At 33.9% G+C, this 16,156-nt stretch overlaps 1 protein-coding gene across 1 annotated transcript in view; it reads right to left on the bottom strand.

The window, feature by feature from the left end:
* The window catches only part of PIP5K1A (Phosphatidylinositol 4-phosphate 5-kinase type-1 alpha), a gene marked incomplete at its 5' end in the record, with an annotated part of 50,793 nt that overhangs the window by 26,739 nt on the left and 7,898 nt on the right, over positions 1-16,156 (bottom strand). Inside the window, 4 exons of the mRNA XM_012943498.3 lie at positions 3,703-3,780; positions 6,962-7,040; positions 10,357-10,517; positions 12,698-12,910. Coding sequence (XP_012798952.2) covers positions 3,703-3,780; positions 6,962-7,040; positions 10,357-10,517; positions 12,698-12,910 — 531 coding nt within the window. The remainder of the gene's footprint in view (positions 1-3,702; positions 3,781-6,961; positions 7,041-10,356; positions 10,518-12,697; positions 12,911-16,156) is intronic.

The raw sequence follows: 16,156 nt of genomic DNA, 5'->3' as shown, positions 1-16,156 counted from the left end.
ATGTAATCACAATTTAGTGTTGAAAGAGTAATGATAATAAGCTATTTCCAAACAGTAGCTCAGTGGATAAACTCATTGAGCGTCTAAAATGAAAAATACTGAATTCGACGAACATTAGTGTGAAGTCATATATATATCGTTGAACTCAGTTAATTAATCATAAACTGCGTTGCTCTTAAATCTTGATGCCATTGTGGTATTTTTAGACTATTGAATAGGGAAATAATGGTCAACATTTTTAGCTTCAGTTAATTTTCCCGACAAACCATGATCGCAATTTAATACTGTCTGGTTTACGTCAGTTCATAGTGAAAATTACAGGATTGGATGAATATCTAAAAATAGGCGAACTGTAAGAGCCATACACCTCTGTAAATAACACGAAATGGTACAGGATTCCAATCTCAGTGTGAACATTAACAATTGGATGGGGTTACATCTAGCTAGAGACATTGATCGATCTTAATTATGACGTCAAATATGTTATTTTCTCTAGTTGTTTCTCAGGTTTCAAATTAAACTTCATTGATTATAGTAAAACTTTTTAGAACAATATTACAAATATAAATTTAGGCTGTTTTAGCTAATGCGAAGCCTTGAAATACAATGAATTCGTGTTATTCTACAAATCTTGTCCTCCTTGCTTTGATTAAATTTAACAACAGATCAGGATGTACGAAATAATATTTTACTTCCGAAGGAATTAACCAAGTGAAAATAATTAATCTGAAATATCAAAACTATCCAATAATCAGCGTTGTGTCTATCACCAAACGGTCAATTAGTTACAACGTAGAACCTGACACTTATGTGCATCGGTTCAAGTTGGCATACACCGTTAGCACAGAGAGATGAAATTGTTAAGCCAAATCTCAGAATACTTGAGGTAGTAATAATGTTAGTAGTAATAGAAAAGATTAGGCATAAAAGATACGATTCAAGAAAAGATGAATTAGTGAAATAAAAAAAGTTAAGCGGAATTCAGAATCTCAGAAAGAGGGTGAAGAAAAGAATGGATGCATGTGCATCATTGCAAACGATTTTGAACCATGTCAAGTCTCTAACCATTGGTTACGTTGATCACGTGGACCCCAGGTGGTCCATACCAACTAATATGCCTAAGTCCAATTTACAATAATTTCATGGACTGATGCTATGTCTTAGTTTGGCCGCTCCTAGCTTTATTCTAGCCTTTCTATGGTTGAAGCTATCACGAGTTCACTTAATCTGCGAACGAGAACAAAGACTCGATGACCAAAGACCAGTAAGCTAGCTATTTAATGCGTCCCAGCCGCGCCAACAAAAGGAAGAAGTCCAAGCTCGGAATGGAGAAGTATATTCTCCAAACAGCCAGAAACGAGCGATAACAACACAATTCAAAACGTATATATACAATACAAAACCGTCCTTGGGGAGAGTTACCAAATAGCATACTAAAAGACGCAACGGACCAATAGCATTTAAGATATTTCCCAGTGGGAAATACGACATGAAGGTGACAAGAGCGCTTTTGGCGCAAAAACAAAATTCAAATTTTCTAAAATTACAAAACTAGGTCCTTTCCCAAGTGAGTTCTGGGGATCTAACGTCCCCAACAAGCCTACTCCTACAACAGAAAACTGCCCGTCAATGTAGGCGGTGATGAGCATTTACTACCTCATCAATCGATTTACCATCCTTACCTAGTACCCTATTTCTAACCCAGGCATTGCTTGAATACCAGTAACCTACGAATATCCTCCATATCAAGTGTACAATAGACCACTAGTACTTCCACAATATCATTACCAACTGAGAAAAGGTAAAATTATCGGTGTCCTAAAACTTACCTTTTTATAAAGGACGAGAAAAATAATGAGTAAAATTACATGTTAGCCCACTCCCCCCTTTCACTATACACTAAAATGTACTTAGAAGAGAGTTAAAGCATTTTTGTATTAATTGATAAAAATGCTTTACTATTATTTTATAGCAACTGAGGAGTAACGTAAAAATTAATTTCATTTTTCATCACATCCCTCTATCAATCTATTTGATCTAACTAGATCAATAAAAATAGAACTAAGCACCAATCAGAGAAAGACAATAATAAATCTTGGCATGATAACAGCAACAAGAAAAGAGGAAGAAAAAAAGTAGTGAAAACCAAAATGAGGTTAGTAAAATAAACACAGACTTTAGACGGCGTAAACCGACCAAATTGATTGAAACAAATAATTAATATTTGAAAACTAACAAAAAAGAAGTATGTATTGAACTGTAATTTATTACATGAAGGGACCTATTTTCTACAACAAATGCAAATAATGTGAATAGTATGCACATACAAATATTACTGTAAAATAATTCTACACGTTGGTTGGTTATTTGATGCATATATACATATAGATGAGGAGAAAAAAACAACATAGAAATAACCCCATTCTAAATTTTAATGGTACCCGGTGTATCACATGTTAGAGAATTTGATAAAAATTTACAAATTGTCGGAAGATTTTATTATCAACAGCTGATTTGTTGAATTCATGTTAAAGAGATAGAAATTTTAATCTAAATAAGTAAATAGTCAATTCACATGGAATTGTTTCGATTATGAAAAGGTTACAATACAACTCAATAATTGTGATATCTGCGTGTTGATTAAACGAAATGTATGTGATAATATATCAAGCTGTTCATAGTGTACTAATAGGAATATATTAGGATGGTTTGTGCAAATATGATGTGTAAGTCATTAGTTGAATCACAAAATTACAGATATTTCCGCAAAAAGACAGTAAAAAGTATAATAGACAAAATTGAAAAAGATAGGATTGGATACCTAGTAAAATAAATATATGGAGACAGAAAATAATACTCTGGGCTAATCAGACATATTACATGCCAGTTCAAGGTCGAATGATAGGAGCTCGATATTGGTCGGTATTTCGCTCAGCTTTCGAGGGATACAGGTATACTCTATTGGTTGAAATTCAGTCGAATTATCTGAGAAACATACATCCATATTTAAAAATGAGATTGTGCACATATTTCCATTCAGTTAGCCAATAAAGCCTACTATTAGATTCAGTATTTTTTTATTCTATCAGCAGGTTAAGTCCAAGTCAGAGTCAGACGACTGCGTAACATAATAAAGACCAAATGGGTTCATTTGAAATTTTCAACTATGAATTCTGGTTGCTTACATAGTATCACTATTTCGAGACATAATTCTGTCTCAAATACAAGTCAAACTAGCTTAGCATCTTAATTTCTAAACTTGGGCTCAATCGATTTACTACACTGAAATCTTTTGATCATATTTGTGATCTCTCAATATTAAAATCAAGGATTTATCTAAACCAAACAACTATTGAGAGCCAAGTGGCAATGGATAGATATTTCGTCATGGTATGGAAACACTCCTCATGAGTGCACATCCATGCTCACTGCAGTGAGAACTCAGTGTTTACACCACTGAACTCGCATCCGGTAGTTTATTTTTAGAAGTTTTAAACAGTGAAAAATGAACATTTGGAACCGTGGATAAATTCGCACTACAGAATAATAACTATCATATACATGGGATAATATACAAACTTAGCGATGTTACTGAGTTTTATAAATGAACACAAGAAAATTAGAAATAGGTGGTTAGTAGAAGTAAAATTCAGTAAACCAGGGAATAATACAGTAAAAAAAACAAAAAAGTATCTCACTTACTCGTTCACGTTTAGCTTGATCCAAATTGTGTATACCTAATAGAAGGGAGTAGTCCATAATTCTAAAAGACTTGAGTACCTTCAATTGGAAGAGAGAAAGAAGATACGATAATTCGTTAAAGAGATGAACTCATTCGAAAATAAAAAGAACTCGTGATAAGGACATTTATATGAGTTCAATTCTATAAAAAATTGTTATGAACTGATTCTTGAGATCGGTCAAGATTTACGGAGTAAAAAATCAATCTGAGAAAAAACCCACAAAACGTGAATGACTAACTGATTTCATTTGTCCTAAAATTTTGTACTGCTATGATGAAATAGTGTAAATAAAATTTTCTTATTGGAATCGTGAACCGATCAATGTTAGACCACCATTGAAAACCTGGAAGTATTGAACGGCCGTTTTGTCCTAGCATGGAACACTTCAGCAACGCGTATCCATGATTCAGCACATGGGGTTCAAATCCAGGACCTTCTGTCTCGTGCGAAAACGCTTAACCTCTACACAATTGAACCGACATCCAACGGTTCAAAGCAAAGGAACCTTTAGTTGAAAATTGGATGATGTGATCATTAAACTACCACTCTATAAAGATTTGTGGAGAAAATATCGAACTCAACGACATCTTGCATGAGTTCAACATCTGCCACCAACCAATCAAGCTTACAACAAAATCATATTTAAACTCTGTACTCCATTTCTTCGGTATCCTGTTAAAACGAACACTGGATAGTTCGCTGCATAAATCAATATGCAGAAACCCAACCTAAGACAATCGGTATGTGCATTTTCAAACCTCTGTCCCACTGAGCGTCAAGAGAGACTTCTTTCAATCTCTATCTGCTGTGGGTGAAAGAATTTACACCTATAACATATTAAACATTGAAATAGATAAAATAAGACATATTAATCAATAATAGATATCCAGTTAAATTCATCGACAGAAACCTTAAAACGAAATTGGTGAAATGTCTGCAGCTCAAAACAAAATCTTTTATATGAACATTCATTTTAAAGGGGGATTTAGTGACAGAAATCTTGAACAATTTACTCTCAACATCTTTGAAGAAAACATTTTATACTGCATGAGACTGCATTATCTTCTACAGTCATCCTTTAATTCTCGAATGTATGAAGTTTAAGCTTCCGCTTCAGACCACATCAGTGTACATACACAAGTTCATTTACTCTTGAAACACATTTTCTATCATTACTCTGCTTGGTTCTCTAAAGGAATACTGAAGTTAGTCTGTTATTAAAATCTTGAAGATCTTGTAAACACTGATCACGTCATTCTACCTAAATCATCTTTCAAATGAATTCAAACGAAGTGGTTCAAACCGTCTACAAATCAGGAACTTATGTACAGTAGAGGTCTAGCAATCCACAGATTTCAGGCCAATCTCTGTATAAAGGAGTAACACGTCCAGTTTTTTATGTTACTCTGATCTATCTTCCACATTCATTTATCTAGTTTTATTATCCCTTCTTCATATTTTCAAAGTTATTAATTAGCTATTATTGAAACATTTATTTCTTATGTTCTTCATATTCATCTCTCTTCTTCAGAATATCTTAAAGAATTTCTTTTCAAACAAGTCACCAGATTGTTAAACAACTTCCTACTTATATGCGATAGTTTCAAAGAATTTATCAACACGTTCTTCATATTCTTCACGTTTATAATAGTCTTCTATATGTAATCTGTTTGGTCCATTATGTAATTTATTTTGGTACTTGAAGACATTATCGATCACCTTTTATATAATACTAAGATGACATAGTCCTGTTTGGTGAAAACGCTGATAAAATGCAGTGTATTTTGATAGCACTGAGCAACAATGTCAGAATGGTTGGGCTGCGCTTCTCCTCCTCTAAATGCAGATTGTTGCTTCAGGACTGGTCCGCGTCAACACCTGAACTAAAGGATAGGGTGTGAAGTAGTCGAACGCGTCGACAACTTCACTTATCTTGGAAGTCTGATCAACCCTAATGGGTTGGTGTCTGAAGAAATCTCTGCATGCATTCGAAAAGATCGTTTGGCTTTTGCCAACACAAGTCACCTATAGCGAAGGCGAGATATCCGTCTATCAATTAAGGGATGAGTATACTGTGCAGCAGTTTGTTCTGTTCTACTTTACGGCTGCGAAACGTGGCCATTAAGAGTAGAAGATACTCATAAGCTACTGGTATTTGATCACAGATGTCTTAGGAATATTGCTCGCAACTTTTGGATTCATCTGCTAAGTAATAGTGAGGTTAGACGTAATGCATTAGGGAATGAAGGTAAACCAGTCAATGAGGTTGTAAATCTACATCGATTAAGGTGGTTGAGCCACGTGTTATGTATGCCTGAACACCGATTACCACAACGTGCAATGCTAACCGGTGTTGGAGATGATTGGAAGAGAGTTAGGGGCGGCCAAACCAAAACTTGGCATCAGTGTTTGGAGTCACTCTATTCTAGCCTGAGCCATATTGGTAGATGCAGACTACTTGGTTGGGGTCCGTGTGACCATCGTTATCAATGGTTGGAGACTCTGGGTGACATGGCTCAGAACCGATCACAATGGGGTCGGTGTATACACTCTTTGTCGTCCCTTAAACCATGAGATTAAAATTATTTCACATCTTTCTTTCTACGAACTAATTCTTTCTTCCTGTACTATATCCTTATTGCAATCTTTCTTTTGTATATTACCACCTCTGAATTAGCAACTTTTATGAATCCGGTGTTCATCATGTTGTGTTAATGAGGTGTGGCAACTTGGTCGATGCATGGTTGTGCCTGGTCCTACGTTGTAGCTGACTGACACGTTAAAGGTCGACAATAACCAGTCAAAATCAAGGTTGACAGGACGAGCTGTCACTCATATTTGGAGGGATTCAAAAGCTTCACTTGTACCTCAGGTTTGCGGTGATGTTGTATAGAATTACAATAAAAGATTTATGATTTAATTATTCACGTCAGAGAATACAAAACAATACTAATTACATTTAGATGTCATGCATAACACCTGAAGATGCTTAGAATTAAGATTTCAATTCACTACGATGCTCCAGATTATTATTATTATTATTATTATTATTATTATTATTATTATTAGTTATTAGGATGGCACTGATTGGGAGGATACAAATAAAAAATGGTGAGGAATAATATGTAACCAGTACAACTAATACAGAATATGAAATCCAGAAAACTTCCTAGAAATTAATTTTTTTTAAATTTAGTGGAAAACATTTAATAACTTACGAGACAATCCCTTTCTATCGTTTTGAGCAAAGCATCATAGGTTTCTGCCTCTAACCAGATTCCATCTGGATGATTCTCACTAATAAAGAATTAATTTGAAGAAAATTCAAAGATATTCATTTTTACAGATATGGACAAACGAAGAATATTAGAATATAACACTGGTTATTCTGTAGTAAAATAACTTAGACCCCAACACGTACCTTAATACAATTTGAAAAAAGAAGGATTTAAACAACTTACATCGATGGTATCTAAAATCAATTAACATTTATAAACTATAAAACTAAACTGAAGTACACAGTGTACAGGATGAAGAGTGAAAGAAATGACGAAATAAGAATGGTTTCGTGGGAAAACGTCCATTTTGTACTAGAGAATAGTGACACAACAATGGATTTTGACTATTTAAATACATATTTCTAAATGTATATATTTACATAAATATGTTATTACAATTAGTTCAATAAATAGCAAACTGATGTGATGATGCAGTAGTTTGGTTGCATCATTCATATAGAAATTAGAATAAACTTATATGCCTCTTACCAAACCGTTGCTATTATGTTAAATTTATATCTTCCCACTAAGCGTTTATCATAACCCACGTTGGTTAACATGGATGACATGCTATTCCTAATAACTTACCTCCGATTGAATGAGGTTTGTTTTAAGTAATGCAGCAACGGGTTCAATAAATGAGTGAAATTACAAATAACTATTGAAGTGCTTACGACATTTGATATTAGTCAGTTATAGATTCTGACACAAATGTGCGTTGGACAAAGTTGCCAGATAACTTTAGAGAAATCAAATGAAATTAACAAGATGAATAGTAAAAAAGTTGAAATAACATAACAGCGATGAAAATGTGAAAGACTAAACATTAAGAATACGGTAAGAAAAGACATCATGAGAACGCATAAATAATAGAAGAGTGAGACTGAAGATCTAGGAAAAAAGGAGTAAATGCAACTGAGCCGTTGTGAATGATTCTGAGCCATGCCATCCAACGTATCCAACCACACGAACCCCGACCTGATAGTCTGCTTCTACGAACAGTCAATGACTTCAGACTGCTTCCAAGTCCTGATTCAACCGCCTCCAGCTTTATTTCAACTTACTTCTATAACAGTAGAACATCGCTCATCGAGGTACGTAGTGGTTAAGCAAGTGTAATACACTTCTGATAATAATATGGAGAAAAGAAGTTGTTTAACAACTAGCATTTCAAGATGCATACATTATTACTACTAAATATAAATACAGTGTCTATGTTATCGTGTATAAGGTATTTACCATCAAAACAAAAACTTTATGTTTACATTATTACATTATTACTGTTATTATTATTATTATTATTAGTAATAATAATAATAATAATAATAATAATAATAATAATAATAATAGTATTACTATAAATGTGTATGACTGAATCAACGAAAACTATTTCCAACCAAAATCAGCCAAAATAGTTTTTAGATCAGTCCTATGCTATTTTGTTTTAAGTGTGAACAGACGCATGTAAAAGGAATTATTCAGTATTTCAAATTCTGTTACGATCCAAAATTGATGGTAAGCAAATCTACTCCGAAAGTGGACATAAAAATTTAGTTTGTTCAACATTCAAGTTAATCAATTTATGCTCAACTCATTTAATCAAACCACAGTAACCAAAAGCGACTCAATCAGCCTGTGTTGATAGCGAAGTGGTAGCCGAATGATTAAAAACACTTGGCTTTCAAACGAAATAGGTTATAGATCCTAACATTGGCCCATTTACGTTCGTTTTTGTAACCCCGTAGAATAACGAGCCCTCACAGAAGAAAACATGTAACTCAAAGCCAGGTAAATAAACCCATAGTTCAGTAATGAGTTACTTGACCGATAGTTATTAAAGTAGGCGAATTTCAGTTAAAATTGGAACCATTTAGCAACAACAGATTGTTAGAGAAGAGGTAAGTAGAGCTACTATAATGACTACCGTTAAGGTCGCTTTTTGGTTTTTAATGGTTGTCTGGCTACAGTCGATCAGCAATATAAACTATAAAATTCAATAATTTTCACAAAACCCCAATTCCACAACTAAGAGAAAAATGTGACAGTTAGTCCAAATATTGCTTCTTGGCAGGAAACGACCACGATATAATACCAACGCGAGGAAACGTTTGTTATGATTATTTTAAACCCGACAACTATTATACGACGACACTTTAAATATAGAGGATCTCAAAAAGAAATAAAAAAGGTTTCTGAAAAGCCTTTGGAGAATCTCCAATGCTTTGATAAAAAGGACTATCTCACAGAATCAAAAGAAAATACAATTAACGCAACCTCTAAATGGTGATAATATAAAATAGTTCAATAAATGTGATAATGAAGGCTAAGAAACCGATGGTAGAAGAGGTTAAAAACAAATGATATGTTTTTTTCCTAACCAAACAGCGAACTTGACAGTTTCACATGAAATGAACATTGGGTATATATACATGATTTCTTAGAGTGACCCAAACCATACCCCGTTTTAGATGTCAATCAGTGACTAATTGATTGATAATTAAACATCTCTTATTCGCTCGGCGGGGATATATACTATTGGCCAAACTTAATGTACCAAAACTTTGGAAAGCCAGAATGAGAACAACAATATATTAGTGAGTAATTAAGACAAACGTTGTTACCAGCAATGTTACGTAGCTTTGTCAAAGGAGAAAACCTGATGAGTAGTGAACTAGTGAGTGATAACTTCTAGCTTTGATATGGATACCACGATTCCCTTTCTTGTTTGACTTCAGTTACTCAGATTTCGAAAGTGAGATTTACTGACCATTGAGTTTATCAAACAATATGCGCGAATAAAAATCTAGGGAAAGATGTTGAAAGTAAGCCACATATTTAGCGTACTAAAGATGCCACTAACCAATAGAGAACTAGTGTTTCTAAATGCCAGTAAAAATGAAGTATAGATCCCACTAAAAGTTTCGGAGTGAAGATCGGAAATTCAAACTTACAAAGAGAGAAATTAGAAAATAACGAGTACATAAATAAGGTTTATGAAGTTAACACCCACTACCCTCCCGTGAAATTTGCTACTTGAATAGCATGCTAAAATTCCCTTGCTTCCCCCTGGAGCCTTTCTAGGGTTACTGCCTATCCTAAGCCCGGATGGAGAAGGAGGGTTGGGCATGGGGTTAGTAGTCCCATTCGTAGGAAAGAACCTTGCTAATAAAAACATAAGTCAAAAAAGTTATTTCAACTATCTACAGTTCCATGTCATATGGCAGCAAACGTAATTATGAACTAGAGGTGGTTTAAATGAACCAACCAACATGAGATAGAAACTTTTACATTAATTCAATTAAAAAATGTAGTAGAATAATACAAAAACGACTTACATAAAATCGAGATCTTTTAGAGTTGGTGAACTTTTAGCGCGTTCAGCATCACTGGCCTGGCGACCATAAGTAGATCCTTTTAAATCATATTTTTCATGAATACGTACGGAAGAAGGTAGTAGGTTATTCATGACAACAAATCGAATATTTTTATGTCCAGACTATATATATTTGATTAAATTGATGAATGAAAATAAGTGAAAAATAATGTGAATATTATTTCAAGTTAGTATGTAATTGATTTAAATAATTTTGAGACATATATAATACCGGAAAACATACAACAGTTCATCTAGTGGTCATATACAGTTTTTGTACAGAAATAAGAGCTACACAAATGTCTAATACCATAAATACGGTAGATAACTGTTCTCACAGTCAATAATAAATCACACGGAACTCGATAGAAATACATAATAAACTAAGTTAATATAGTGAGAAGAAATGAATACAAGATCAAAAGTCAAAATATTAGTAGCAACAATGATAGTTGACACACAAACATAAGAAATATAATTCTAAAGGAACGAACAAAACTGAGAAATAGAAAATAAAAATGATACTGAAACCTTAGATTTACAAAAAAAAACAGTAAACGATCAATATATCTGTGACACTGCAACTAATTTCGCATTCAAACATTCGAACAATAAAAGTCACATATCCTAGCCCATCTAGTAGACGAAAGTTCGCAAACAATTCGCCATCTTTACCTAGTATATCACTTCGAAACTTCTTACTTCATAATTGCACTGTACACCCAAACAGTGTTTTGGAAATATTTCTGGTCGAATAGAAAGCAAACTTTGCATACTTTTATCTTCATAGAGGAATTTCCACAGCTATTAAGTTAGACAGGGAACTGCTGAGTACAATACACACCCCTATAAGACAGACAAACATCTGTTCTACCCACAATATACACATAAAGGATTGAAGCCTAAGGATAAGACGTTTAGACCAGTGAGTGGCGGTTCTAAATTGTTTCAAGACTATACATATCGATTTGTCACTCGTTAGAAGTATGGAAAAAATTCCCCTTTTATCTTGTTATATATAAACATAGATCATGACTATTCAAAATTATGAACAATTGAAAGGCGTTTCCTAGAACATACAGAATCGATGGGTCCCAACAAGCTCGACAACTAATCTCCGTAACACCTCAACAATAAAAATCCCCATATGTGACCGAAGACAGAATAGAGTAACTAAATGGAATACTTGATATTCAAAGTGAAAACTATAATACAGCACCTATTTTTATATACTGATACTTGTGACCTTGGGGCACGACAAAAATAACAGATTAAAAGTGAAAATAACCAATAAGATAATAGCAAAGGTCAGTGGGGGAAATTTAAAACTGCAAAAGTTACTGATAACATTTTTGTTTGCCATAACTACAACCTATTAACAAAAGTAAAAAGTGGATACAAATTCGAAGCTTTCTCACTAATAAGTAAATCATGAATACGATTCATAACGTAATTAACGAATTAAAAACACAAAAACGGAATCATTAGATTCTAGTTAAGTGGTGAAGGAACTCGGTGTCCAACTAACGAATAAGATTTCTACAGTTTACACATTACGGACTGACCTTTGCTATACAGGAAACACTCGACAGTTTTATCGTAGTATGGGACTCCTCATAAATCAGCATGCATGATCCCATCAGAGATCAAACAGGTCTACCAGGTTATGTGGCATGTGCTTAACTTTTAGACAACTGAGTCAGCGTCTAACTGGTTGACATTTCTTACCTCAATCAATTCGCAATGTTGTACAGTTATCATGTAATATTTTATCAGTGGGCAACTAACCGACCCCATTAAGCATGGATAAACTCCACTGATCATAATTTCTTACTAGAATCCTAGGAATTAACCCACAAAATAAGTCACTAGATAGCACATGATTATTATTGATACAAGGGAGTTGTAAAGATTTTAAGCACGCTACATCTACTTTAGTTGAGACAACCAGTTAGTATCACACTGGTCTCTAGTGTAGTCAAAATTCAGGTAAATAGACTCATGTTTAATGTGAATATGTTACATTAATTAATTATAAATACATCTTCAAACTCCAAAATGTATTCGAATAGAATAATAACAATGATCTTGTTAAATGAAACAGGTTTTATGGTTTACCAAAGAAAACAGAAACAAAAATGATAAATGCCAATCAGAACGGAAACATTCTGTAAATTAGATATGATGATAAACAATCTCAATATGTACAATGAAAGGCAAAACTGGGACTGTTTGGTACGTTTTACAGTATATGCATATATGGACAAAACAACCAATTACTACATAAATTTAATATACTTTACCTGATAACAATAAAGACCGTAATATTTCGGTAATAAAGTACGAGGATGTTGCATTAAATTCATAAAATATTCTGGTAATAATTTTTGTAAAAATTCACCTTCTTTATGTTGTACAGTTTTAATGATGAATTCATCATCTTGACTAATATAAAAAATGGAACCACTTGCACCGGGGTTTGAAAGCTCTTGAAGTGATTGGCTACATAAAGAGTTCTATGTAACAGAAATAATAATGGAAGAAAACAAAAACATTTCAATGCAAAAAAGTAACGATAATTATGATCTAAGTTGATGTCTAGTTCTATGACAAGAACTCAAGTAACTAAACATTTTGAGTTTTTCTGAGTCTTATCAATTTCTAGTGAGTTCGTGGCTAAAAATAATTATGGTATGAATACAAAGAAGCAATTATCGCTAGAAATCAACCTATCGCTGTCTACTCATCAATGTGACAGAAGGCTTCAAAAACAAGTCACTTGGTTTTGCTTAACGATTGTGAAACACTACATTCGTAGATAAATGACGCATGTTTAATGGTAGTATCTGATTTAAGATAGAGAAGCCCTGGAAAATGTGGAAACCTTCACGTACCTAGGAAGCATCAACGATGAACGAAGAAGACCGGATGCAGACGTCAAGTTAAGGATTAGAAAAGTAAGGGCAGTTTTCCTACAGTTGAAGAACATATGGAACTCAAAACAACTATCTGTAAGCCAACATCAAATCCAGAATATTTAATACAAGTGTCAGAACAGTTCTACTGTACTGTCATAATTTCTCTAATTACAATCCAGCTGTTCCTATTGCTTAGCATTCTTGGACACCAATTCCCTAGACAGGAATGAAATTATATTCCAAATAACAAGAGTAAATGAAAGTAGGAATTACAATAAGAAAGACGTTAATATAGTAATCGTTTTTACACGAGAAGATTCTAGTCTTCTCCAAGTATCCACTAGCGCTGATTGGTCAAATACAGCCAATCAGCGTGCACCAACACAATCCCGCACGGAACGTGCTTTAATCCAATCTATGTCCCACTAACATATACGGAGCCTAAACTTGGAGAACTACTACAACCATTATCAAAAAGATACGAGTATTTGTAAACAGTTGTCTACGGAAGATACTCGATATACGTTGGTCCGATACCATCACCAACAGACTACGGTGGGAGAGAACAGACTAGCTTCCAGCTGAAGAGAAAATTAGGAAAAGACGTTGGAGGTACATAGTACATACATCGGGGAAATCACCAAACTGCACCACGAAGCAAGCGCTAACTTGGAATCCCGAAGGAAAAAGGAAAAAAGGGAGATCAAAGAACACACTGAGCCGGGATTCAGAAGCACACCTGAAAAGGATGAATAGCAAGTGGAAACAATTGGGAAGGTTTGTTCAGGACAAAGTTGAATGGAGAATGCTGGTGGGCAGCCTATGCTCTTCGACGATCGGTAACAGGCGTAAGCAAGTAAATCTGATTCAAGATGTCTACAAACCACTGGTCGTGTATAATAGAGCTATTAAGTTAGCAATATTAATAAAGCGGATCGAGTACAAGCCCAAGTGTTGCAGATCCGTTGATGAAATTCTGAGCCTCAGAGAAGAATTGAGTTTGAACGTATATGGGTGACTTCCCAACTGATAGATACTTGAGAGAAGTGGGATATTGGATTGGAACAATGACTAAAGCAATTGGTTATTAGGAGTTAATGAACTCAAATTCCTCATTCTCTCTCTCTAATCAAGTTGTGGATTTGAAACTATTCTGCATTAATCAAAAGTTCGAGCTCAAACATAGTGGACGCAAACTGTAAACTTCATGCACATACCTCTATTGATCAACAGTTTGTATTCATATATGATACTTTACTAAATGTAAAAAATAACATTATGACACTACAAAAAAATATGCTGATTATGAATTTCAAACTGATGACTAATATTTAGTGTAACTTTGCAAAACAAAAAATAATTAGCGGTAGTGATAACGAATTTAACCTCAACTTAGTGTACGTAATTTTTTTCAACAAATTGTGCACCAACTATTACGAACACACACACACACGTATATGAACGCACATACAGAGTTACACAGTCAATACTCAATTATAAATTATGAAAGTACATATTTAAAAAAAAACACTAGTTGTGTACTTTTGATTAGAGATATTTGAAATGATGAATATAAAAGGAAATGTCCAAAATAAGAAAGAAATTAAAACAATATGAATAAAAGAATGCACACAAGTACATAACATTGAATTTTCACTCTGAAAACACTTTATGCATAATCCAATTGTTTTTACATTGACTATGGGTACTGTTTGTACATGTGGAAGCTAAATACATTTAATCAGCCAGTTTGATTATTGAATGAAGGACTAGGTACAGATGTGCATTCGGGCCCAAGTTACCATAACAACAACATAGTATGAGATCAATAAAATGAAAAGTAAACAAGTGGAAATAGTAAAAAAATTGTACCAATGGTAGTGAAAACTACGCAAAGATGAAAGTAAGATTATATAATAACTACCAAAAGAGAATTGGATGGAATTATTATATTCATAAATTTTCTAGTGTTTATGATGAAATAACAGAATGAGAAGCATTATCTCTTGATAGTAAATATTGGTTAATAAGAGCGACGCGGAAAATCCTATCAGAAACTTATGCGGACGAAAATAATCAGTAGAATTTCGTCAATTTGCCCACTTCATCCATGTCCACATGACAACACCATTTATCTGTCAAACCCCACGATATCATTTCACTTATATCAATAAATCATGTAGACAACTGTGGATATACATTCGATTGGGTAACATTCAAGTCTTGAACAGGCAATACCAAATCAGAGAATTTCTAAAAACATTGGCACTAAAGTCAGTCACCAATCAATAAACAAATCGAAAGAGATCTAACCAATTAGAAGATTCATAAGTACGAACACGGTTAGAAAGAAAGCCATTCAAAATAAGTGTGCAGATAACGACATAACAAGTGACAGCAACAAGCAAACTCAAGGTCGAAAGAACAAGCTGCAAGCCACCCGTTGATGTTACGCAAGAAGATTTAGCCTAAAAGACAGGTCCTAACAGATTGAAGAATGAATGACTTACAAGCTAATCCCCCCCAACCGCATATGGCATTTTATCACGTTTATTTTGTGTTTACATTCTGCATACAAACATATTATTTTGTTTCATAAAAACTATCCATCTGGCTAGTGCTCTTGTCTTTGATTTCTACTTATTCGAGAGTTCGTATCAATAACATATTTTAGTGAAGAGCCATCATTTGGCCACATCACATCATTACGCTTGTCTATCAATTAGCATCCTACTTATCGATTTTGACAATCGAGATGTTGCTAATTCATAATGAAAAATCCCCTCCATAACAAGTGAGGCGAAATTTTCACAGATCACTTCCATCTGTAAATTTGCTGACAAT

Source organism: Schistosoma haematobium, chromosome 1 (genome assembly GCF_000699445.3).
Source record: "Schistosoma haematobium chromosome 1, whole genome shotgun sequence".
NCBI lineage: Eukaryota > Metazoa > Platyhelminthes > Trematoda > Strigeidida > Schistosomatidae > Schistosoma > Schistosoma haematobium.
This window is presented reverse-complemented; position numbering and strand designations above follow the sequence as displayed.